Below are 26,805 nucleotides of genomic sequence, written 5' to 3'. Positions count from 1 at the left end.
TAGGGCGAAGGGATGAGTGAATGTTGTTCTGCGTCGCATTCCACAATATGCTAGGTAAATCACAGTGGCCTGTAAAAATCCAGCCTGGGTCATGCAAACCAGGGGTTGATAGCATGAGCGTATGTCTACGTACAATGTCACACATTGCAGCCACCGAAAACTCATCAGTCGCTTTAAGTACAAGAAGGGATAATGGGGTTCTATTTCGTGTTCACTCGACAGAATCTGATAAACGGATATAAAAGGTATCTTCGACGTTTGTTTGTTGTTGTTTAACGCCGCGCCCAGAAATATTACAGCTATGTGACGGCGGTCTGTAAATAATCGAGTCTGGACCAGACAATCCAGTGATTGACATCATGAGTATCGATCCACGCAATTGGGATACGATGACATGCATCAACCAAGTCAGCGAGCATGATCACCCGATCTCGTTAGTCGCCTCTCACGGCAAGCATGGGTTACTAAACCTATATATATTCTACCCCGGATCTTCACGGGTCATCGTGGGCGTAATGGACGGAGAGGGTGGTGTCAGGTACTACGGATATAAAGGGTATCGCGTAAATATAACTGTATCAGTACATAGGTGAAGCGGATATAAAGGCTGTCATATTGAGGCAATAAAGTCTCTCTCTCTCTCTCTCTCTCTCTCTCTCTCTCTCTCTCTCTCTCTCTCTCTCTCTCTCTCATTGATAAAAAAAAAGAGAAAAATATACATAGTAGATCGATTTTTTTAATGGCACAAAATAACATAATAATTAACAGTATGGACTTGACATCAACATTAAGGTCAACAATAGGTTACATAAATCGCAGCTAACAATCAAAGATGGATTAATATTGCCCATAATTAGCTATCAACATTATATAGCGAGTTACAATACTTTTTGCTTCCAGTCCAGTTACATCCACGTGTATTCAATATAAATATGTACATGTTCCAATTACAACACTGACGTGGCAGCAATATGTAACACAATCTCACTTCAACATTTTATGACAGATAATCAGCATGTACAATAAGGAATGTTACATTAATTCATCATATATGAAATAGTATTACAATATGATATATACAAATTGATATACAAATAGTGCAAAAGTGCATGACTCGACAGCTAGAAGTACTATTTTCGCTATATGACCCAAGAGCGCTATCTAAAACACGTGGTTGAATCGTTAACATGAGGCACTGATTGTGGTATGCTTTGAAATAAATTTAATATTTCTTTTACTCTATACACAGAACTAAAGTGAGACATTTATTAATACATATTTAATAACGTTAAACAAAATTAAATAAAAAACAAAAGACTAACATTGTGTATGTGCATAATTAGGAGATTATATCTGTAGATTTAACCGTCAAAAATTAAATTTCAAACCGAACCGATTGACAATGATTGAGAAAGAAGTACTTTCATATATATATTGCATTTCGAGAGTGTCAAATCTGCAGTTTCAATCAGGGGTGGCTACTGATATTTGAACAGTTTCAAAATTCATGGCAGAGTTGTCATGTGACCGTGGCAAACCTTAAGGTACTACAAAATATATGTTTGTACAGTAGAAATATATTTTAATGTCATACCAAACTGCTTCACTTCAAACGAAATATATTCAGAGTATATTCAACAGCCATGCCATCAAGCCTAGCGATAAGTCATTTTTACCTCTCACTTAATACATTAACGTTTGATGGTATTATATAACGGGTGCAGGTTTCGAGCTACAGCTGCAAAATAGGTCATAATTAATTTAAACTATGATTTAATTTATTTCTTAAAAACACCTTGGAACATGTAATTTTTTGTGGCAGACAATTTCTGTTTTTTTTCAAGATTTTTCTAGGACAATTTATTTTTTTCGATAAAATCCCAACCCACTGTCCCCAGAATAGCAAATGGTCGGTCCCTTTCTTACTTGCCATTTTTTTCATATGCAAGAGTGACTAAATTATGTTTTATGATACATCAGCTGATAGATCTACCTTACGAAGCCAATTTACAATCTTCAGATGGATAACTGGTATACAAATACGTTATTTTTACGTACAAACCTTGTCACGTGTGGCTTAGAACAACAGCTGTGTCTTTCTAACATAATCCGTATGAGACCGTCAACATTTAACCGACAAGTTATTCTTCCAAAGGCCAAGGTCAGTCAGTATTCAATAGAATATCAAGCACGAAGCAATACAACCAGCAGATTCTGTAGAAACGCCGTTCAAAAACAAGTGACTTTGGTATGAAGCATCAACAGTCGTACCAGAAAGCATTTTTTTCACCTTCAACAAGAAATTCTATAACACCTCTCAGTTCTTAAAAACGGATTCGACCTTATCGAAGTTGATCATTGGTGTGATGTAGGTCATGACACCAATCATGCTGCAGATGACGATGAGCAGGAACAGCCAGAAGAAGAGCATGTCGAATGCTCTACTCACCCTCTTCCAGTTCATTTCAATCCTCTCCGGAATACGTCTGACTGGAAGCGGTCTCTTGGTCCCGAACTCCATCTCTGTACCGTTATGTGAACACGGCTCATCCATGGGGGAGACTTCAATGGTGGATGAGCTAGAGGGTCTCTTCTTACAGCATCTACAGAGGAAGATCTTCTCCATGTTCTCCACCACACGCGCCAGGGTTGGTGAGATGCCGTGGTGGAAGTCCTCGCGGGCGTATATGGTGGCGGAGAGGATGCTGAGGAGGATGTAGATGAGGCAGAACACCTCCAGGACAAGAAAGTAGTTACCGAGGGTGGAGGTCGTGTTCCAGCTTTGAGGCAGCGTCTCCGCGGAGAAGCTCATGAAGATGGCGTAAGCCAGGAGGACGAGGATGCCAAACTGGATCTTCTCCCCGCTCTGAGAAGGGATGAGGAAGATGAAGACGTTGAGGAGGGCGATTGCAAAGATGGGGGCCACGACGTTTGTGATGTAAGTGCGAGGCTGCCGTCTCAAGGTGAAGGTCAGTCTCACGAAAGGGTAGGAATTTGTATTGTTGATTCGTTCGGCATTCTGATCAACAAGTTGCCAAAGATTATTCTCGACGAATTCGTCCATATTAAATTTCATACGACTTAAGAGGAGGAGGTCTACCTCCGTTGGTGTTGAACGCCAAAGAGTAAAGTCTATGTTACAAACATGAGTATCAAATGGGAACTTTGAAACGTCCATTTCACAAACTGTCTGAAACACGTCCCCGGGGTACCACAGCACCTCCCCGTTAGCTGTGACCGTTGTGTACATGAAGTCGGCCCGGAATGGCGTCGCCTTCTCGATGGAATTTTTCACGGCCAGTGTCGGACGCCATATTTTGTTTGGGTTTGGATATAGACTGCTTATACCGCTGTAATTACTCGCTGGCCAGTTCAGGAACTCATCCCGCCAGGTGACACCAAGATACCCGGATGAAGACATCGTCTGCGTGATGTCATCCAGGGAGATGGAGGACAGCGAGAAGAAAATGATGGACACCTTCGTGGGGAGGTTGCTGTTCAGAGAGGGGCGCAGCCAGGGGTTGTTGACGTCAATCACTTCGTTATGCAAACGTCGAAGGTCGTCAACGTAGGCAGCGTTGACAGACTGCATCACAAAGAAACCGAGAAAGACGAGTGTGCGCATTTTGACAATCTCGATTAACACCTTCTGGCACAAATAAAACTCACAATCGCAGATTGTCCCAGTTATCCTTGTAGAAGTTTCAAGAACCAGATTAGTACAAATACTGACACCAACAATGTCCAATAATGTCTGTAGACATTTAAGGTTCCATGTTTTAAGTTGTCGTCGATCAAAGTAAGATGACTTTGATGTCGATATGTAGGTACTTAGTACACCTTGGCTAACACCATATAAATTCCTATGCTGCAGAATCACATCCAATCGAAGAACAGTTTGTATCTCCAAACACCCGTACGTCATTATAATATGGTTTGAAACCAAGGATACCAAACAAACAGACTGACAAGCCCTATATAGTAACTTAGCCTAGGGCTGATGGGCGAACTCTCTCAGTGGTTCGTACAAAGGCTAAAAATCGTTACGAACACGCCCGATTCTTGAAACAGGGTGTTTACCCAGACAGTGCTGGCTGTGTGCATAATTTATTATACATGTTCTACTTCGCACATAGGACGTACTTGTTATGAGTCAAAGTGAGAAAGTATTTACTCAAGTATTGTTTCTTTTTCCAAGATCAGATGTTGCCATGGCACCAATTGATTTTGGAAAGTTTAAACTATCATCTTTTTAAGGCCATGTGTTTGCTAATGGTTGGTGCTAGTTCCATGTTGGCATAGAACAGGGTGAAGATGGAGCATGTGTTTGTCATCACGAACGCGGAGTATCATAGAGATGATCAAGAGACACATCACTGAAATATCGACAGCGATGTACTTGGGGGGATTACATCCGCTTGTTTTAGTTTTAAAAATTCAAAATTGTACATGGAAACTTATGCATACGCTCTTGTCTTCATTGGAAATCAATTTCTAGACCTGTCACTAATGATGCAGGAGGTGTCAGTTTAACCCTTTGCTGCTGAAGCACATTTTGAAGAAAAGGGTGCGGATATTAACTATGGAGAATAACAGCGCCATGCACACCGATACTCAGAGCAATATTAGATTTAAACAATGTTAACATGAGAGTGTTAAGTCACAGTTTCAAAATTAAAATTGATTGATCGATCGATTTCGATTTATCGATTATTGTTTTTGCTTTATTTGTTTTAAACAGATTACAGTGTCCAAGTGGTGAAAACTACCTGATTAATTTTTTCACTTTGATTGTGGGTTGGTATTTCGTATTCGCCTCAATTATGACCATAGTCTGCTACGGTCATACTTCTTGCTATGTACGCGTGCTGTTGATGGCGTGGTTGCACCACTCTCCATCACATATAGCGTTATACGCATGGTTCCTTCAGTATCTATTTCCTGTCATGAGAACTGTCATGGATCATGAGAACTGTAGTCTGTATTTCATAGTTTCCAACATGACGTCTTTAGAGATTGAAATATTTGTAATATTTCTTATGGCGGGTGTTCTGAATAAAATGTTAAGGTTACTTTTTCAAAAATAATATCTGAATTTATGCGCCTCAGAATGATCTTAGTAGAGTTGATGGTGTTGATCCTTAATTGTTCATAATATTTATAGACCGCCTCCGTGGTCTTGTGGTAGAGCGTCCGCAGGGAGAGCGGAAGGGTTTGATACCCTGCCGCGCCATACCAAAAGACGTTAAAAGATGGTACTTGTTGTTACCCTGTCTGGCGCTCGGCATTACGGGGCTAAAACAAAGACTGGTCGGCTCGCGGAGTCAGTATACTGTGTCTGAGTGGGGTATTCATGTTAAACTGAGGCATGGTATGTTAGTGAGCTAGCAATATAAATCGGCATCAGTCCAGATTAGTACAAGCAGCCACACAAACACACACACGTACATGCGCGTCGTTATATAAGTGCAATAATCTTGGACGCGACGTTAATCCCAATTTCACCTCACCTCACCATAATATTAATAGGGTCATTTTGTCATGGGTTGCAGTGTCCTAAGCATGTTATGGAGTGTACGGTGAATCGTTCACACTGTGTTCATCTGGAACTGAGTTAAACGATCTTTAGAGCAAAGTATAGTTTTAATGAAACATTTTTATTTCTGTAGTATTTATAAGGCTGTGTATATACTGATATGTTTGGTGCGAGATCGATCTTTATCATACGCTTAGCCACTCCAATATTGACATAAACTTACATTAAAACCTATCAACAGCACGTTAAGAGGATTCTCCCTGTTCAATAATTTATTAATATTTTGCACCATCGTGAGTAAGCAAATGCAACGTTCGCAATATGCGTGATGGGCGTTTAACATATTAGATTGTCTGTAAAGCGTGATATATTAGGAAGAAAATTCTCTCACATTAAACCAGCATATTTACAGATGGCGGATCCGAAATATTGATCATTTAACTTAATATGGAATTACATCAAAGACATTTCCATGAAACTGTCGTGTCATTCACCACGTTATCCTACGTATGTTTCCCACTTTAAGAGTGAGTGAGTGAGTATGGTTTTACGCCGCTTTTAGCAATATTCCAGCAATATCACGGCGGGGGACACCAGAAATGGGCTTCGCACATTGTACCCATGTCGGAAATCGAACCCGGGTCTTCGGCGTGCCGAGCGAACGCTTTAACCACTAGGCTACCCGATCGCCCACCGACTTTAAGAAGGCTGATGGTGATGCCGAAGGAAGTAAACTTGATGTACATCCTTGATAGAATTATAGTATTGTCATTCCATGAAGTGTCATCTTCCCGAGGCAAGTGAGTAAACTGACTATAAAAGTCCAGTTTCCACCTGTCCCGAACTAGGCTGGAATCCCTGGGCTTGATCGTAGTGCCACCAAGGTTATTATGAGTTATGCCCTTTCTCAGCCACTCCTATGGACCATTCCGATTCCATCACTTGCATTTGTTTCAACCAAAATGACGGCGCCCAGTCAAGACGATATGAGTGAGTGAATATGGTTTTACGCCGCTTTTAGCAATATTCCAGCAATATCACGGCGGCTATGACCGATAATAAAGATCTATAATAATAAAACGGGTCTTACATCGCGAAGTACATCAAATCACGCGAGCACCTTGATTAAAAACATGAAAAGGTTTGAAAAATATCTGTTGACAACGAATTGGCGGTGCACATGCTTTACAAATCCTGCAATCCACCGAAATCTGCACGACAGTTTACGAACCGGATTTCGATTTCGTTGCGCGATTTTGATTGGACTATGCATAGACTCGTTAGTCGCCAGACAGGGTAACAACAAGTACTATCTTTTAACGTCTTTTGGTGTGACGCATGGGCGGATACAGCTTTTTTTAAAAAGGGGGGGGTGTGTGTGTGTGTGTGTGTGTGTGTGTGTGTGTGTGTGTGTGTGTGTGTGTGTGTGTGTGTGCACAATTAAGATCTATTTATTGTCTTTGGTGATAATTTATACAGAAATAAAGATTATTTTCGAAATTAAAAAAAGGAAGGGGGGGGGGGGGGGGGGGGGCGACTAACGTGTTCGGGTGGCCAGGCTCGCTGAGTTGGTTGATGCATGTCATCAAATCCCTATTGTATGGATCGATGATCATGATGTAAATCACTGGATTGTCTGGTCCAGACTCGAATACAGCTGAGTGCGGCGTTAAGCAAGAAACAAACTACAAACTAATGTCGTGAGACAGGCGGAAGCACAACCTTCAGTAAAAGTGCAGTGAACGTGTGTGGAGCGTGTTTAATTTCGCTTTCCCACCGAATTTTGTGTTTTGGTCTGTAGATATTGGCTTTCCCTGGTTAATTCTGCTAACTTGAATACACAATACCTTTATTAATGAATGCCTTAATTCAATATAGTAGAGACCATATGCCGATACGGTCTCTGAATATAGCATTACGATACAAAATTTAATCATAATATTTATTTAAGTTTGAAGGATATGCCATATATATGTAGACATTATTACATTCGTGCGGACCCGTGAAGATTCCGGGGTAGAATAGGTCTTCAGCAACCCATGCTTGCCGGAAAAGGCGACAATGCTTGTCGTAAAAGGCGACTAACGGGATCGGGTGGTCAGGCTCGCTGACTTGGTTGATGCTTGTCATCGATCCCAATTGCGTGGATCGATGCTCATGATATTAATCACTGGATTGTCTGGTCCAGACTCGATTATTTACAGACCGCCGTCATATAGCTGGAATATTGCTGAGTGCGGCGTTAAACAACAAACCAACCAACCAACAAACATTCGTGCATCTCTCATATTATCATTCACAACGAAAGGGACACTGTTTAAAGCAGCCAAGCATTCATAGTTAATATAGGCCTAAATACGATCCGGGTTTTTTTTGGTTTTTTTTTGTTAAATGGAATAGGATTGTGGGTTGGCACATTTTACTGAAAATTTAATCCACATTACATCCAATGACTGTTCCATATTGTATATTTCTACAATATTTCTATATACGTCACGGTTCATGAAGAGACTGAATGTAAGTGCAGATCATTCAAGGGAAGTAACCACGCAAAACCGGATATAGGTGGCGTTAATTTGAGCCGGCCACGTCCTTGTAATTTGCGTGCTGAGAAAGTGACACTTCGACGTAGTGTGTTTATTACAGTCTTCATATTGTCAACTCGTGAGTATTTTTCAGTATTTCCTAGCTCATTGGTTTACTATCTTAGATACAGATGGTAGTAATTGTGTATTGAATTGCTAAATGATGCGTTAAAAACAATGTGGGCAGCCGAGTGTCATTCTGTAAATCAAAGTTAGGTCTATAAAACTACACTATTTTCGTCCTGCAATGATAAACTTTCATTATTTCCGTTTCTAATCTGTTCGTGAAATCTGATTTAAGACTTACTTTTGTTGTAATGGTACTTTGTTTTATTGATTGATTGATTGATGAAGAATTTAGAGTAAGTTTGTGATGGGAATGTACTGTGAAAGAAATAACAGGCATATTATGCTGTTTGTATTCAGTAGTAGGCCCATCTCTTGAAGCATCTGTATGAATTTCATGTTTATGAATACATTTGGGAAAGACTTCTGCCTGTATCCCCTCTACAAAAATTGTATATGTATGCATTGACGCTTAGTCGTTTCAGATATATATATATTTTTGAGGGGGGATACAGGCAGAAGTCTTACCGGAGAATGGAATTTGCCAGCTAGAACAGGGCAAGGCTAAGGAATTAATTCACTAAATGATTGGCTATTAACATACTTGAGCAATACACACCAATCAGTTTTCTCAAAAATTGCAAAAGTGCACTATCTGTGCTTCCCTAATCAAAAGAGCAAGGTAGGCACACATTAAACCAAGTATTTTAGTTGTAGAGAATATATGTATCCAATACAACGTCCAATAAACTGTTTTACAAACTACCATTTTGTCAATATGAAGTTATTGTTTCCTAATTTTTATTTGGATTTGAATGTACAATATATTAATGTGGTGTATGACAAATAATTGAAATTTTTTCAGACTACCCATGACCCCCAAAAAACAGCTGAGGCTGATACACTGCTTATCTCCAGTCTGCTAATGTCATTTAGCCTGAATGTCACTCAACTGTCATCAAATAGTTGACAGTAATGGTTATATGCCATAAAAGTTCAAATGAAAGCTGTCCAAATATGGGGGGCACGGGTGGCCCAGTCGTCTAAGGCGCCGCGATTCGCTGTGCAGAGTTGCGTCCCTTGGGCACGCAAGAAACCTCTGATTGTGGGTTCGCCCCGATTATGTTTCTAGGTTTGTCAGCACCATACCCGTGCTCGTGGGTTTCACCGGAGTGGTAAACGTCTGAGACCTGCATCACTTCGAGCTTTCCTCCCACATTAAGCTGACACGCCGTGATATAACTGGAATACTGTTAAAAGCGGTGTTAAACCCAACTCACTCACTCACTGTCCAAATATGATACAGCATTATCAAGATAATGATTTGGGTATGTTTTGATACATGTATGTTCATGTTCTCATGGTACAGCAGTAATGATCATAATTAGTTGTTAAGTTATCTTATAATGTGTGTCTTTATTTTTATGTCCAGTAGCAAGATACTATTTACGACAACAAAATGTCGACATCGGGGGTAAGATCGAGAAAGCCATTTAGCTGTTAGACTCACCATTGCTCATGAGTGTGATACTAGCACCTTGGTCCTTGGTCTTATTCCTTCGGTATAGAAGTAGAAGGAGCATCTCTCACATACATATGCAGCACCATGCAGTCATAGAGTGATATAGACTTGCTTTGACATTTTACCCTGTTGCCAGCTTTACATCGACTTTGCTTCATTTCTGTACCATGGTGATATTAACCAGTGATTCTCTAAATATAAATTTATCATGGTGTATTATGAAGTAGAAGTTACAATCATTTATTAAGCTTAGTACCAAACATGCCGTGTACTTTTGTTAACTTTGCTAATATTTGAGCAGTCATAATTTTTGTGCTTCTAATATATTTCGAACAAAAATATTTTCATGTATATTCTTTTAACAACATTAACAATTATTTGCAATGTTTATTATATAGAAGAATTATTTTTACAATGACCTGAAAAATGTAGTTGTTTCTCTCTGAGAAAATTCATCCCTGGTATGAAAATGCAAAGCAACACATAATTGTTTTATATTATGTGATGACAGCATGAAAAGTCTGTCTGTAATCATCCTGGCTGTATTTATTGTATACAAGCTGTATATATTATTCAGGAAAGAAACTACTCATGGTGCTATATACGTATGGAATGATATGAATGATGGAATTGGTGATGGTGGTTGTGTGTTCTTGAAGAATTACCTTTCAGCATGTGAATTATGTCCAATGCACAGGTTGATCTCATGCCAACAAATCTGTTAATGCCTATACAATGGATGGTACATGTGAAACCATAACTTAAGAAAATGTTGATCATTTGTTACATTTATACTGTCATAAGAAAACGAAAATTTAACTTGTTTATTCTTTTTTATGCCAATAATAAGTTTTTTTCTGAAATGCAGAATAAATAAATATATCATACGTATTGCATGGATAAACCATGCATACATAAATCTTAAGATAATGTGGAATTTAATCTTTGTTTTGATGCTTTTTGTTCTGATTCATAATCAGCAATACAAACATGACAAATGAGGAAGTCCTCATGGTTCTAACCCAGATCTTAATCATGTTAAACGTTTGGTAAACTGTATATAGTCCTGCTATTTTGGTTTTTGTCTGACAAGATGGCAGGCACCACTTAACTTCCCTCTGATGTTCACTTTTGACATAGAGATGGATTCAGTGTCCTTATTTAAAATATTTAAGGGGGTTCTAGCCGCTATTTCCAGTGGTGAACTTGAAACGCTAATTTCAACACATTTTGCAGTATTTGACTGACAGACACGCTAGGGTCATTAAACGAGTTGTAAATCATGGTAAGTAATGTATGTTAGCAAGTGTATCATCTTGTATTGATACAGAAAAAAAGCGTATAACAGTGTATCATGAAAACTCGTGGTGCGCAGTTTCGCTTCACCCCTAGTATCTATTTAGCCATCAGCAGAACCGACAATAAGTACACTGATCATACAATATCGAAAACACATACAGTGTTGAAAATCCAAATATATTATTAAGTTGTACAGGTAACCAAGTATAACTTTCAAGTGTTCTGTGTGACCTATGTGCTTGTATTATGATAGTCACTAGGTATTAGACAGATGGGGCGGTCGGGTAGCCTAGTGGTTAAAGCGTACGCTCGTCATGCCGAAGACCCGTGTTCAAATCCCGACATGGGTACAATGTGTGAAGCCCATTTCTGGTGTCCCCCACCGTGATATTGCTGGAATATTGCTAAAAGCGGCATAAAACCAAACTCACTCACTCAACCATTAGACAGATGCTCAAGATAACAGTAGCCTGGACTGGACGTGACAAATATGCTGGGTGCCCATGCTAACCAGACACATGTTCTTGGCCACATGTGTCTGCTTCTTCTGGCTAAGATGGCTACTGCAATAATAAGGGACGATGCACTTACTTGAAAATAAACCGTTCAATCAGTTGATTATTAGCATGATTAGTCGCGAGGCTGATGAGGTTGTTTTCGGCAAACCGAAATTAGAAGTCAGACAATGCATCGTCGGGTCCTAATTTTATTACTTTTCAAAACAAGTTTTGATGACAGTCACGCACTAGGTATAAAGTATTGATTCTTACCTTAAATGTTTACTTTAATAATGTTACGTTATGCACTAATGAGTAGTGAAAATAAGTAGTGAAAACGTTATATTCTCATCCATTGCACTGCAAACTGTAAATCTTCTGTGCTTGGTATTTGGCCATCCATTCTTTGAAAAAGATGGCTTTCGCACCACAGATATGAGCACATGCAAGTATCGTGATACGTATAAAATCACACAGTTGGTATATCGTTCCAGCCCTAACAACTATGTAAACAGATACTTTTGAGTATACTAAAAGGTACCCACAGAGTCTCAAAACTATAAACAAGTCTTTTACTGATGTCATGAACGGAACCAGTAATGGAACTGACATAATAGTTACACAACAAGTTATTGCTAGGTACTGGTACATTAACTGTTGAGACTCTGTGGGTACTTTTATATTATACCATCATAATAATATATGCTTGTTTCATACCTGATATTTATTTTGTGCACATTTTGTTTCTGAATACCTGAAACCCAATGCACTCGCATATTCACCTTGAGAAAACCTTTCACTTCCAGTGTCCATCTGTAACTAAACATGTTGACAGGTTATGGTTGAGACATCATCATGATCCTCTCATGTTTTGTTGCTTGATGATGCTGAGAGCCAACATCAGGCTAGTGGCCTCAAAAGTGTTTGGCACAGACTGAGCATGTTGCCCTTACAATGCAAACCACAGATTTTGTTTTTGTGTGTGTAACGCTACACTCAGCAATAATTCAGTTATATCCGACCATTGCTGACTGGGTCTTATGGACATGGTACATAATTGACCCAATAAACCAGTGATTGATATTATGAGAAATGTCCTATGCCATCAGGGTACAGATTGACACGCAATTAGACACGTCACTGAGCCTGACCACCTGATCATTTAGACGCCTCTAGCAACAAGCATATGTTGCTAGGGACCTATTCTTACCTAGAATCCCTTACACAAGTCTGTCTCCCAGACCATAGAGAATATATTCAAAAAAGAATTCAACTCAAGTCTTGAATGATTTGGCAAGTTTCATTTGCCTCCGGTGAAATTAAGCATTTGTCTGGGCTCCATTAAAACTTTACTGTGTATTTTGTGGATATATATTTTTGAATGGAATAACTATTTTTCTAGGACTAAATGTTAGTCTATTAAATCCCCAGAAGTTTGCAGAACATGTGATGTGTTGTTTGAATGACCATATCTTGCTAGGACTTACTGCACATTTGCTCTTGCCGAGACCTTGTAGATACTTGACAGTTATTGCTATTTTATTACACCCTGTATGCTGGCACACACTTCTCAAATACAAGACTCTAGATCAACCACCATGACCCAATTCATTTTTATTTGCTTGCATGTATATAAACATGACAATATTTTAAAGCCCATTAGTATATCATGGTATAACCATTGTAGCCTTTCAGGTTGTGTATCTGTATGTCCTTACATAACATTATATACTGAACCGATGCAGGCACCACAATTCTTGATTACATGAACTCTACTGCAGTGAATAATGCACAAACAGCACTTTGTAACTTGTGTATTGCTGTTATCTGATGTGACATGAGACTCCATTTGGTCAGCACACGAACATGATGAACAGATGGAAATTTAAGGTGGTTTGATTCTGAAATGGCGTTTGAATCTGAATAAGTTCAGCATGTTTAGAAAGTTTTTTGCTTAAAAAATAGCCAATACACTGGATTAATAATATAAGGATTAAAAGTACATTGAGTACCTAAAGAAACCTACCCAAAAGGAATGATAACGTGAGTAAAGCCTAATGGCTAAGAATTATCTCGAGCCCTGAATAACTACAGTTGATGGCGCTGGGAATGCAGGTTTCTCTTAAACTTGACGGGGCCACGGGTGGCCCAGTCGTCTACGGTGACACAATTCACTGTGCAGAGTTGTGTCCCTTAAGAATGCCAGAAACCTATGGCAATGGGTTCGAATCCCAGTTCGCCGCATTTCTAGGTTTGTTAGCACCACACCTGTGTTTGTGGTTTTCACCAAAGTGGTAATTGTTTGAGACCTGTTTCACTTCCAGCTTTCTCCCACATTAAGCTGAAACACCTTGATATAACTGGAATACTGTTCAAAACGGTGTTAAACCCAACTCACCCAATCGGTCACTCACTGAAACTTGGCATGTATCAACTCTTTGAGTTTAAGAAGCTAGGATGATGGTTGTCTAACAGTTATCACAATAAGAACTATGATCAAAAGCTGCCTTGTTTAATTTGCTGTTGCTGCATGTATCATCATGATCATGGTTATTGCTGATGCAGCCACCGTTTCTTTGGTGCATGTAGCATTGACGGTTGGCATGAATGGTATACCATGCTACCATATTGTCTTATATCAAACCCAGCTTCAGAGCAGTAATCCTATCGATTCATTCCTGTTCATAAATGTGTGATATTCTTAGTTTAATGAAAGATATGAATTGACATGCGTGATCATCTTAAAAGATATAATCAGATCCATATTTGAGTTTATACACTTCCCTATGGTTCTCCTATTTTGTTAATTAATTTTCACGTTTAAGCTTCATGTGAGTCTCTCTCCTTTTGTTAGTTATAACTTTGGTAAAGAACTATTCCACAAGGTCTTATGCTTGAACTTGGTGAAGTATGTAAATTAAGATAATAAACATTTCTTCTTTTGTTAATAATCCCTTCTTATTGTTGGCTGCTTTGTAAAGCTGGTTTATGATGTATAATATCCCATTAATATCATTCCAGGAACCATCAGGCAAGATGTCTGACCAGGGCTGCTACACGCTCATCAACATCCCCTCGGATTCTGAGCCTCCAACAGAACTGCAGCTCAAGCAGGACCTAGGTACTGTTACTCAAGACGCTTTGAAATATTTATTGTTAATGAAAGTTTTGTAAACTTTTTATAATGTCCACACAACTGCTGATTTGCATGTAAAAAAATTAGTTATGTTTTTGAATCTTAGACATGTAAGAGTATGGTCTTTGGTCTGTCAGCATCATATGGGTGCTTGTCTTGTTTGATGAGAATTAGTATTGTCTTTCTTCCATCATGTCCAACACAAAGTAGACACACTTAGATAAGACTTAAATCTCACTTGTAGGGCTGATAATGCAAGAAATCAGTATTTGCATATATTCATCTTTTTTCAGAAAAGGGCGATACAAAGACGAAAGTTGAAGCCTTGAAGAAGACAATTCAGCAGATCCTGAATGGGGAGAAGATGCCATCTCTCCTGATGACCATCATCCGCTTCGTGATGCCGATGCAGGACCACATGGTGAAGAAGATGCTGCTCATCTTCTGGGAGGTGGTGCCCAAGTACACGCCCGACGGCAAGCTCATGCAGGAGATGATCCTTGTCTGTGATGCCTACAGAAAGGTGCGCACAGTTTCAGTCATAGATACAGTTCATTTTTCTGAAATCTGTTTGCATTATTGTAACAAAGACACAATTTGAAAAAATAAGGAATGTCCATGAGCATGATGAGAAGCTGAGTAAACCTTTTGGATATCAGCTATACTAATGCAGCATTGACTCACTGGGTCATTCCTGATTGGATCCCTGATGTGGGTTCTGATGATGTTGTATGGTAAGATGGGGATGAGGTTGCTGCAGTATTGGTATTGTGGCTGATAAATCGGTACTGTTTGCTGCAGGCCTATGTACACAGTGTAGGTACTTAGGAGATAAACATACTGTGCTTTCAATCTAGACCTAGGTTACCTGTAAATTTAACCTCGCTAAATTGAATTTGGAACCAATGACTTTAAAAAAGTACTAATCTATGAATATTGGCTTACGCTGTGATGCGTCCGTCAAATCGGCTGTTTCAGTCACGGGGTTATTGTGATTTAACCCCCTCTGACTGACCAATCAGACTTGACAAATTTCCAAATTCATGGTAGAATGCATCATTGACATGATTAACTCAGTCACTAATGTTCTTGAGGACTGTTAAACCTGCCTTTGCCCTCAGGTAGCCCAGTGGTCTACGATTTCAAGTTGTGTCCCAAGCTGCCGCTCACCAACACTGCAACCATTGTAACTCTTGATACTCTAACATAGACTTGTGACAGTCATACTTCCGACAGTTTCTTATTTCTTGACTTATTGTTTATAATTTAAGAAACCCATGACATGTTTCAATTTCGAAGTTTTTAATGCCTTTCAGTGTCTTGAAATATCAGAATATTTGTGTATAAGAAAAGTATAAGTTAAGTCCCTTGTTATCCTTAAGAGTCTCATGATCACCAGCTTGCCAGCTCCTGCCAAAATTATACTGATTATTGTTTTTGTCTGCACGGCAGAATCTTTAGTGTTTCTTTTGGCTGTACAGGACCTGCAACATCCAAATGAGTTCATTCGTGGCTCCACACTCCGATTCCTGTGCAAGTTGAAGGAGCCTGAGCTGGTGGAGCCTCTCATGCCGGCCATCAGACAGTGTCTGGAGCATAGGCACTCGTATGTCCGACGGAATGCTGTGCTGGCTATCTACACCATCTACAGGTAGGATACTGCTAGTGAACACAGCACATGATTTTCAAACTGGTGGTGTTCCACACACTGATGTCCTGGAATTTCCAGATTCTGGAATTTTAGAATTGCACAGCTACCTTTGATGGTCAAAAGAGGACTAAATTGATCAAGTGGTCAGGGTAGGTCCTTTGGTTGATAGCCTGTCATCGTATCACTGGATTGCCTTGTCCAGACTTGCTAATTTACAGACTGACATCTTATAGCTGGAATATTGCTGGGAGTGAGGTGGCGTTTAAAAAAAACTCCTAGCAATGTTTGAATATTGTTAATAATGGCATAAGTTACTCCTTATTTACTTGTTGGACTGACAGTGATCTGATCATCACTATGAATAACTGCAGGAATAAAGCAATATTCCCTCACTCCTTCATTTATCATTACATGGAAACAATTCATTAATTGTTAAAGTAGTGATAATGTAAGAGAAATCATGTTGTGTATTGCTTGCAAAAGACGATGTGATTCCCATTACTCAGCTGACTACAGTGAAACCCTGCTTATCTGGACCACAGATACCAAGAAACCTCGCCTACCAGACAATATTTACATAATACGAAATATTTTCAACATAAAATGCTGCTTTTATCTGGAAATCCAGTTTCTGGATCTGGACATTGAATTACCTTTACCAACAGTGGAAGTACAGACCATTGTGTCCGTCTTAACGGACAGCAGCCACACTTGACGATGTCTGTGTTGCAATTCATCACCCGACAGCCACCATCAAAGGGTGCAGGTATCATGTGATCACAGTGTTGATTAGTTACATGTCTCGATAGTTAGTTGAGCAGTCATTGTCATTTGACACTGAGGTGAGGTTTCAGATGATCACATCAATTAACAAAACAATGTGAGTGTCTACACAGTACTGGTACATAGGATCAAGGTCAACAGGACGAGCCAACCAGTGAAGCAGAAACAACATGCAGTTAGAGCTTGTGAAAAGAAGGAATCCTGTCAGTTTAAGAATACTAATCCTGAAGCATATTTGAGTAAATATTCAACATCTGAAAATCAATGATAGGTGACATTTTATCATGTTTATAAGTAAAACGATTGAACTTATCTGAAGATTGGTCAGAATTTTCTTGTTCATTAGATTTTAAACATCAAAACATGAAAGATGCATTTTTGTGGAAATTTGGCTTTGCAGCAATTGCGCAGTAATGCAGACAATAATGTAAGACTCTTGGATGTGCACACGAATGAACATACTACATGTATATTCAATTTATCCTTCTTCATTTATTGATTTTGGATGAACAGTGTATTAAATAAAGATTTTATGGATTATAGTTTTTTAATCCTCTGTAGAATCTGGGTATGGGATGTAGCTCTGGTCAGTTTACCAGGGATTCAGATATCCAGAAACTTGTTTATCTGGACACTATTTGAGAAAATGCTAGTGTCTGGATAAGTGAGCTTTGACTGTGCATGGCGTTGTTTCCACATATAAAAAAATGAAGTAAGAATGTATTGTAATATGCATTATTAGGAGACAGATGACAGGGATGTTGCCACCTAATTGTGCCAGTAGAGATTAGTAACCATGGTAACAGGACACAATATATATCTTACCCCGTTGTGATGAAACTAAATGAGGAGAAAACTATAATAAAGAAAAAATCGTCTGTTTGTACAGTTTTATTTACAAGACAGCACTTTCTTTGCTGATATATATAAATACAGTATGTTCAGCTGCTTCACATTGCCTGGAGCTAACTCTGTTTGCCTTATCGAAAGTTCTAGGTGGGCCCACATTCGAAACTAAACGCACTTGTTGAGAATATGTACAACGTAAACAAACTGCTATTTTGTCTATTTAAATTAAGTATTATGACTTATAATTGGATTTGAATGTACAACTGCGAAGACACTACAGCAGAACTCACTTCTACGAACATCGCAAAACTAGTTTGTGGGATCGTTGATATTCATGAGTAATTCCTTTTATCATGTTTATGGAACAATTTTGAGGTGATAGGCTTGTATCATGTCCGAGTTCAATTCAAGTGTAGACATATTTTCAGGCTTATATCGCCACAAAAACTTATGATTAGATTGATTTGTTATACTGGAAAAAGTAGAATGAGTTGTATTGCCTCTGTAAATGTATTTTGGAGTAGATCTAAGTTTCTTGCTTTGTAACTATTTTTGCAAAACTATTATGGAACGAATGTGGTCAGCTATAATGACGTTATTCAAACTTCAAAGACTTTGTGTGCCTTTCGTGGAACTAATGTCACACTAAATAATTTACAAAGACATTTTCCATCAATGTTACAACATGAGAATAATATATAATGCTACATACCCGTGCAAGGTAATGACAAATGTGAGCCCACTGAACGACTTAGTCAACCCAGCGATTTACAAATGTGGGCCCACGTGTTTCGATCATTATATGACAGAAGAAGTGATCCCACATTTTAGAAAATGGTTATAAGTAAGGCAAGCTAATGAAGCTTAGCAATTTATAAATGTAGTCCCTCCTGTTGCAATAACTATGACGGAAGAACGTCTGCCCACAAGGCGATATACAAATGTGGGTCTACTTGTTTTGATCACCATATATGATTGGAACAATGTGGGCCCACATTTTAGAAAATGGTTATCAATGATTAAGTGGAATTTCCCAATTAATAAATGTGATCGTTCCTGTTGCAATCAATATGACGGAAGAACGTCTGCCCACATTTAGGAATTGATTATCAGCACTAATTAAACAACCTAATGAAGCTAGGGGAATATACATATAGGGCCCCACTTGTTTCGATCACCATATATGACGGGAACAATGTGGGCCCACATTTTAGAAAATGGTTATCAGCACTAAACCAATCTAAGAAGATGTACGGATGGAAACATAAATATATAATGCATTCAAACATTTAATTAAGAATATGTTTTACCTTAGGGATAAGCTGTGCATTTAATAGCTGGACCAACAACAACGTACAGCGTGACTGATGAAATTTCTCGCAAATACGAAAACAACAGAGATGGCTCCCATTTGAAATTAGAGTGACCTCCCTTTCCCAGTATGAACCCTTGATAATGCGGTTTCGCCGCCTGTTTACTTACAGTTAATAAGATATTAAGTGTGATTAATTTAAATGGAGATCAATTGAATGACGATCTGTAAAAATATGAGCATTTTGGCAATCTGCGGCACATTTACACAATGTATATTTTGCGACACATTTACACAATGTATATTTTGCCAGCTTATTTATGTTCAATCTCATTAAAATCAGATATTTTACACAAATGTAACAGATTAACACTGACTACTCAATCAAAATGAAGGTTCACTTTACTAGATGCACTGGTTGTGTTTTATTGCATGTTATTATTACCCACGATAAAATATTCCTACAAATGCACTAAAATCTTACACAAAATAAAGTCTGGTTTTACATATCATACTGTGGATTGTTTCAGATCCTGACCTTTTTACAATTATAAATGTAACACTAACACCTGTTTGAAACATGTCAACCACTGTCAAACCAATAAAACAATGAAATAAAGCACTTTGGATGAGTGGAAGAGAACACAATGATGAACCACTGTTGAATGAATTGCTGTTTTTACTGTTATCATGACAGTCACGGTGTTCAAATAAAGTCAATGGGTTCTTGTCCTTATGTTATAAATGTCTTCATGTATAACCTGTAGAAGACGTAACCAGTTATTGAATGACGTGAAAAAATGTGCGAGATTTCAGCAAAATATTGTTTTTTACAGCAAATTTCTCCCATGTATATATTTTCAGAATCTTACATTTAGTATTTTCTTAAAGCTTATTCATCGTAGAATTACAAAATATATGAAATTTTTCATGAACATCAATTGATAACAATTTAGTTGATATTTCATTTCAAATTGCATATTTTGCAATTTGCATTTTTGGGGATTCCACTAGGTTTGCTCTTGCCAGCCCCCATGGGTTGCACATCTCTGAAGAACACATCCATGGGCTTTGATCTCTGCAATGCCCCAATGTTGACATGTTCGGTATAGAAGACCTCCACATGTAGTTTATGAGTCACACAAATCTCGGGCCGGGACAGTGGGAGGACCGTGGCTTCTTTGAACAGGAATGGGTTGTTGTAGGGATCAAGCTTCAACAAGCGGTTTTGGCAGAAAACATCAGCAGATGAACCAGGTTCAGTGAGAACCAGAGTTACATAATGCACTTCATAGTGGCAGTAGAAGTCAGCAAAGTACAGATTGGCAGCGTCGTGGAAGATTATGTCAGCTGGAATGTAGAGACGTTGCCGTCCATAGTAGGAAAATGCAGGAGGAAGACGTGTTTTGGGATCAAGACCTGTCCCGAAGAACAAACCATCGATGTTGCCATTGATTGGCGAGCCTCGGTCACCGTTGTAGTCTTTGCGGTATGTCTCCATGATGCCGCCACGGTTCTTGAAGATGTTGCTGTAGTATTCCGGGGGTTTGTTTCTGTAGAAGTAGGGGATGACATAGTAAAAGTCTTTCTTCTTGTTCTTGGGCACCAAAGACGTGGCTCTTGTGTGAAGTGTGGTCATTTCTTCTAAGGATAAATCTGAAAATAGATTGTGAAATTTTAATGACTTACATGTCTTGTAGATTAGTTTAAGACTATGAATGTCACTTTCAGGACTTTACCATCACTGGCCCCACCCCCGCTCTCATTGGAATTCCTGGCAAGATGGGTCCCCTGTACCACATGATGCCATCAACCAATGGTCTGCTAGTCCCAATCTCAACTATTTGCAGCACGCTGTGATATAGCTAGACTATTTGTTGCCATATAAGGCAAGTGTATTTGACACTGCTGGCATCCTACTCACATGTTCTGAAGCAAGGCGTGTCTGACTTTCTGAAGACTGTGTACAGTGCGTAGTTCTGGGTCTGTAGCACTGACTTCACCCAGTACACCTTGGTGGCGAAGTCAGTCAGCGATGGCAGTGCTACAGGAATCTGGACATAGGGGCTTGCTGTTGATTGCAGCATAAGTGACTCTTCAAATGGCTCTCGCTGCTGAAGCACTATCAGAAACTGGCGTGTGGATGGCTTTTGTCTGCTTCCTGTTGTTGGCAGATTAGATACGTAGTACCAAGATGGCGGTTGCTGTTTGATGCCGATTTGAAACTCCTCCTGTAAGGCCACAAAACATGATAACGGAAATCAGTTGTGGGGGGATACGTGTGTCAATAGTTGATGAAAGGAAACAGGTGTTGCTTCATGTAGTTTTTAGGGGGTATTCATTCCACGATATGATACATGATACATATTTTCCTGTATCAATACAAGACGATACACTTGCTAAAATTTGTAACTTACTACTTGTTGAATGACACACACACATCCCCCCGCCCCCAGCATTTTAATAAGCCAAATATCCCAAAATGTGTTGTAATTAGCATGATTAGTGACACTACAAAAAATAGCTACTACGAACATGTGTCTACAGCTAGCTTTTCGTTTGAACCTGCTATGAAATATTTAAAGTCAAGAAGTTTCCATGTGATTTGATGTAAATATGTGTGTCGCGATACATATTATATCGTGAACTATGTATTGTGAATCTCATTGTATCGTGACCTTGCTGTATCGTTTCACTGCTAGTACTTTTCACTAGTAATGTCATTTATTACCAATGCTCAAGCTTTGCCAGTGACATGTTTAGATGACATAAAGTTAGCGATTTGTGATGTCATGATCAATGGATGATGTTATCAATAACTGACTTAAATATGTTTTATGGAAGTATGAACAAAGGAACCAGCATGTATACGGTCTAACCCCTTGTATAAACAATGATGGACCAATAGGTCAACTATAGTAACTTCACAGACTGCTAATTTAATCATTAACACAAATACTGCAGACAACAACACAAAATCTGTGCAATAATGCAACAGGGGCACTAGTGGCAGTGGACCAATTTGTTTTAGGTTTAGAGCATCATAATTGCCCAAAAACTGCATGCTTAGTCAATCAAATGCTGTGTAATCACTTGTAATATTTGTAATTTATTTACCATAACCATAACGCCTGAACTAACCAATCAGCGTTGATAATCACTTTTATGCATATGAGCAATTTATTCAAAACTCCTTCGTTCTATCTTCCTACCAACTTAATGTAGGAAGTTATATACATGTGGTGACTGTTTATGAGATAGAAAAACGACATGTAATTACCACTTTTTCCTGAAGTTTTGTACATGTGGCATCTAGTGTGTGCTTGTTCGATAACTGGAGAGTCAGTTTCCCATCCGATGTTTCTGAAACATTTTTGGTTAAAAATAGTAATTCTCAAGAAATATTGTTCTCATAAAACGTTTCTTACAACTGAAGCTGTCTAAGTAGCAATGGATCTTTATTCTATTGAACTTTTCATAGAGATATTTCTTTTATTTGAAGATGTACAAGACTGATTACTTATAATATGTACATGTAATTAGTGTCATATCTCAAGCCCTATCAAAGTGAAATGGTATCCATGACCCATGTACATTTCATTAAAATGTCAAATGAGGGCTGCTTTAGTAATGAAAGTCAGTTGAAGGGAAAATATTATGTCCTTGCAAACATTAGAAGCAATCTTCAGCAAAAGCTGAGGCAAGAAATATATGTTTTTCCTGCATTTTCCAAAGAATTATTGTTTATTGTACCTGCTATAGTCTTGGTAAGCTGTTTGATACAACTTCCTGCAATGGTGTAGTACTGACTTAGTGTTGAGTCCTTCTCGGCCAGACCATGGACAACAAGCCTGACCGTGCCTGCCTCTGTTCCCAGCTGTAGTGGCAGGTCCACAGTTGTCTCCCCTGGCTGCAAGGTCACGAACATGAGGACTACTTCCCCAGTCTTTACTGTACATATTGACACACACAGGCTGCAGATCTTCACTTTCTTTTTGCTCCACTCCACTGTGATTTGTTTGACAATGTTCTTGGAGGTTGCAGTAGCGAAGTTCAATACAGCTTTCCTCATCTGTAATAGTCAGTTAAATTACTTGAATATGACAGAAATCATATCATTTATTAAGTTTTCTTTCTGATTTTACATAAGAATGTAAATACATACCAGAACTTACAAATCTATTTTGTGCTGACAATACTTTTTGAATAAAGCTAAGACAAAATGAAAGTTTCCTTTTGAATCTTATGTTTCATGATATTTATCCCACCCTGAAACCTTGAAAATAGGATTTGTGTTTATTGTTTTATTGATTATCTTATTTGCTCACAAAATGCATTTGAGACAAGTAGGCAGTGCACAGAATTAGGGGAAACATGCTTTGTTACAGGTAGAGATGGTGTACTCATGTTGTGCATGTGCAGGTCATGACAATGAAATTGACAACAACCCCCATGGAAACATGAGTTGTTCATAAGACTGACTATTAAGAGGTTGGTGTGATAAGTCGATACCAGAATTCTGTAAAAGTTGTTTGAAAGAAATTAATTACAACAATTAAACATGTCAAAGCTAGGTAAGCATGTACGATGTGTTGAAGATGGCTACAGGCAATGGGGAATAGCGGTTAGAAGAGAAATGGGCAGCATCATGATCATTGTCGCACTTAGTCTGACAAGTGGATCAGCTACAGAAACCTCATCAGTATGTGACAGTGGATGTGCTATGGTAATCCAGTTATCTCAACATTGGACCGCCTCCGTGGTCTTGTGGTAGAGCGTCCGCCCGGAGAGCGGAAGGTCCAGGGTTCGATCCCGGGCCGCGTCATACAAAAATGTTAAAAGATTGTACTTGTTGTTACCCTGTCTGGCGCTCGGCATTAAGGGGCTAAAACAAGGACTGGTCGGCTCGGAGTCAGTATACTGTGTCTGAGTGGGGTATTCATGTTAAACTGCGGCATGGTATCTCAGTGAGCTAGCACTATAAATCGGCATCAGTCCAGACTAGTACAAGCAGCCACACACACACACATACACGTGCATGCACGTCGCTATATAAGTGCAATAATCTTGGACGCGACGTTAAACCCAATTTTACCTCACCTATCTCAACATTGCAACATACAGTATGCTGAAGCCCCATAAACAATCACATGGGATTAATTAGGAGTATGTCATTGAGTAACTGTCACTATGTTAAGGTCTAAACCTTCACAATCATTTGATGAATGACATAACACTATTCATTAAAGCTCTCTGGTGTAAACAATATTATTCCATTTTTAAAGCAAATGAATTCCCTTTTCTGTCACCGTTTACCCAGTCATGGGGTACCTGACATCAGCATGTACTATTATCATGATTATGTGTTAATGAACTTTCCACTAGAACTTGTTAGCCAAAATAGTACACTCACGTAACCATCATACTACTTGTGGAGGACCACCAGCTACCCCTTTCTTCAGTCAGTGGTATGCCCCAGTGGGCAGACCTCATAGGGTTAATTGTGAGGCCATAACTCAGCTTATCCTTGCTTACCCAGTATGTTTAACCTTTAGGAATTTTAACCAAACTGGGAAAATGCAATTGTTTAAGCACACTTAAAAACTGAATTAGCCTTGATCCTTATTTCAATGTCTATGTGTTGTATGTTCAGTAGTACAATTGTTGTGATGAGAATGCAATGCATGAGTGCAATTCACACGTAATTGGAGCACAAAAACATCTTTTACACAGTGATCTTCTGAATAAATGTCAATTGATAATTGTAATATCCTTTTTCAGCAACTACCTTTGTGGTAATAAGATTGAAGTTGTACTCACTGATTTTGATGTGGCCATAATTTCACCAAACAGCAGTTATCTTCACATTGGCATTATCTATCCCAATGCATCTATCTTATATGTTACGATTGTAATCCTTTCCTTGAAACCTGTGTGTTGTAATCTCACACGTCAAATTCTCAAGATATTGGATCAAATACTCATTTCATATGCATACACTCCTACTTGATCCTGTTGATAGCCTTCTGTGTCGTCACTTCGTGGCAAACTGAAAAGTGAAAGTAGCTTCTTCCTGGAAAACCCTGTCTTCCTGGAAATCTAAAAATAGCCCTATCATGTGCTGAGCTTAAGTCACATGATCAGTATTGATTCAATCTTGCAGGCTCATGTTAGGCAGGGCAGGCTGCCTGACAGTTTTACTGTGTAACAGTTGTTTATTAGTGATTTGAGGAGAAAATTACTTTTAACTATGACTTAAAGATATTTTTATCCATAACTCGGTGGTTTCAAGGGAAAGACATAGTTTTTTAAAATATTTCTTTCATCTCTTTTAAAATGTTTGTTTTGTTATCTTGTTTGAAGTGTTTGATATTTTATTTATTTTTAATTGTTTTAATTGTATTTATTTATATCAGTCAAGCAGACAGACACCTATCCTTTTTCAATTTGCAAATTTGTAATTCCCCAGTAGATAGGGAAATGTAACGTAGAGCATGATACAGTATACCCCTGTCATCAGGCTTTGTGTTCAGGGATTGAAGGATCTGTCAAACATGATAAAGCTGAATGAATGAATAAATTGGTAGAGAAAACCTTGATGTGAGATCAAATGTCACCATTAAACATAGATCTTCTTGTCCAAGTAATGGTAACTTGAAAAAAGAAATCCTATCTGTCCACTCTGAGGGTGGAGTTGTGAACAGTTGTGTTACAATTTTGACATAAGCACATACACTTGAAAATACATTTAATTTCTAATTTCAGCAATTATCATTTTTAAATGGTAATATAAATGGTATAAAAGAGAGTATGTATGCAATAATTGTTGCCATTGCCAACTGGTTTCCAAATAGTTTGCTTTAAAAGTTGTAAAATAGGTCGTGTATTGTATGTTTTAACTATGCTTTTTCGATATTGCTTCATAGAAACATTGTTTTGCAAAATATTATTTTAACAACTGACCTTATGTTTGGAGAATAAATCTAAATGAAGTAATAAAGGACCTAGTTCTATGACTGTGATTACTTCCCATGTAATGATGGTAATCACCTGCAGGTCAGGTCACAGGCGTTTGTTGTGTATCACTAGTCTTCCTACAAATGGGGAACAGCACCAGCTGACCCTAGATATTTTGATCTGAAAGGCACTGTTTGTTTTATTGCGCTGAAGTTAAAAACATTTTGTTAGCGTTTAGCTTCAATTCTAATATAACACTGTTACTTACATAGATGATATGATGCACTTAGTAAAATATTCAGAAACTGAGGTTAAATGCATAGAGTTTCCAGAAGTATACCATTCTGGGAGTAGGGTATGTAACTGCAGATGAAGCATACATTCTCCATACTGACAGTGACACTCTATATTTTCATGAAGGTCCGGGTAGAGAATAGGTCTTCAGCAACCCATGCTTGCTGTAAGAGGCAACTATGCTTGTCGTAATAGGCTACTAACAGCATCAGGTGGTTGGGCTCGCTGTTGGTTGATGCATGTCGATACTCATGATGTCAATCACTGGACTGTCTTTTCCAGACTTGATTATTTACAGACCGCCGCCATACAACTGGA

General features: G+C 38.6%; 3 protein-coding genes across 5 annotated transcripts in view; 1 reads left to right on the top strand and 2 right to left on the bottom strand.

Annotated features, from left to right (window-relative positions):
• Positions 1–2,317: 2,317 nt before the first annotated feature.
• Positions 2,318–3,625, bottom strand: LOC124112378 (neuronal acetylcholine receptor subunit beta-3-like). The gene has a single exon (XM_046472469.2). The coding sequence runs from the start codon at positions 3,623–3,625 to the stop codon at positions 2,318–2,320; it is 1,308 nt and encodes a 435-aa protein (XP_046328425.2).
• A 4,449-nt stretch (positions 3,626–8,074) lies between these two features.
• Positions 8,075–26,805, top strand: part of LOC124111099 (coatomer subunit beta-like) — a 35,570-nt gene continuing 16,839 nt past the window's right edge. For 2 of the 3 annotated variants that reach the window (XM_046470694.2, XM_046470685.2), the window contains exons 1-5: positions 8,096–8,200; positions 9,620–9,661; positions 14,527–14,626; positions 14,935–15,164; positions 16,123–16,292. In XM_046470694.2, coding sequence (XP_046326650.1) covers positions 9,647–9,661; positions 14,527–14,626; positions 14,935–15,164; positions 16,123–16,292 — 515 coding nt within the window. In that variant the 5' untranslated portion in view covers positions 8,096–8,200; positions 9,620–9,646. Of the gene's footprint in view, positions 8,201–9,619; positions 9,662–14,526; positions 14,627–14,934; positions 15,165–16,122; positions 16,293–26,805 lie in introns of all 3 variants that reach the window. The other variant, XM_046470703.2, reaches the window with a different exon arrangement.
• On the bottom strand, positions 19,523–25,312 carry LOC124111115. Its single transcript, XM_046470716.2, has 5 exons — positions 25,057–25,312; positions 22,990–23,308; positions 22,517–22,599; positions 21,161–21,467; positions 19,523–20,892 (listed from the first exon to the last, which is right to left on the bottom strand). Exons 1-5 carry the CDS (start codon positions 25,072–25,074, stop codon positions 20,201–20,203), a joined length of 1,419 nt encoding a protein of 472 aa, XP_046326672.2. The 5' UTR covers positions 25,075–25,312; the 3' UTR covers positions 19,523–20,200.

This window comes from Haliotis rufescens, unplaced genomic scaffold (assembly GCF_023055435.1).
Source record: "Haliotis rufescens isolate VD_foot unplaced genomic scaffold, xgHalRufe1.0.p SCAF_5, whole genome shotgun sequence".
Classification (NCBI taxonomy): domain Eukaryota; kingdom Metazoa; phylum Mollusca; class Gastropoda; order Lepetellida; family Haliotidae; genus Haliotis; species Haliotis rufescens.
Note: the sequence above shows the minus strand (reverse complement) of the source record. Positions and strands in the feature narration are given on the sequence as shown.

Bases quoted from the DNA above. Each gene is read 5' to 3' on its own strand.
- LOC124111115 (XM_046470716.2), bottom strand. The intron at 22,600-22,989 runs GTACAATAAACA...AAAATGTTTCAG, and splicing joins GCTTACCAAGACTATAGCAG to AAACATCGGATGGGAAACTG. The intron at 20,893-21,160 runs GTGAGTAGGATG...ATCTATTTTCAG, and splicing joins CACGCCTTGCTTCAGAACAT to ATTTATCCTTAGAAGAAATG.
- LOC124112378 (XM_046472469.2), bottom strand. From the start codon at position 3,625: ATGCGCACACTCGTCTTTCTCGGTTTCTTTGTGATGCAGTCTGTCAAC.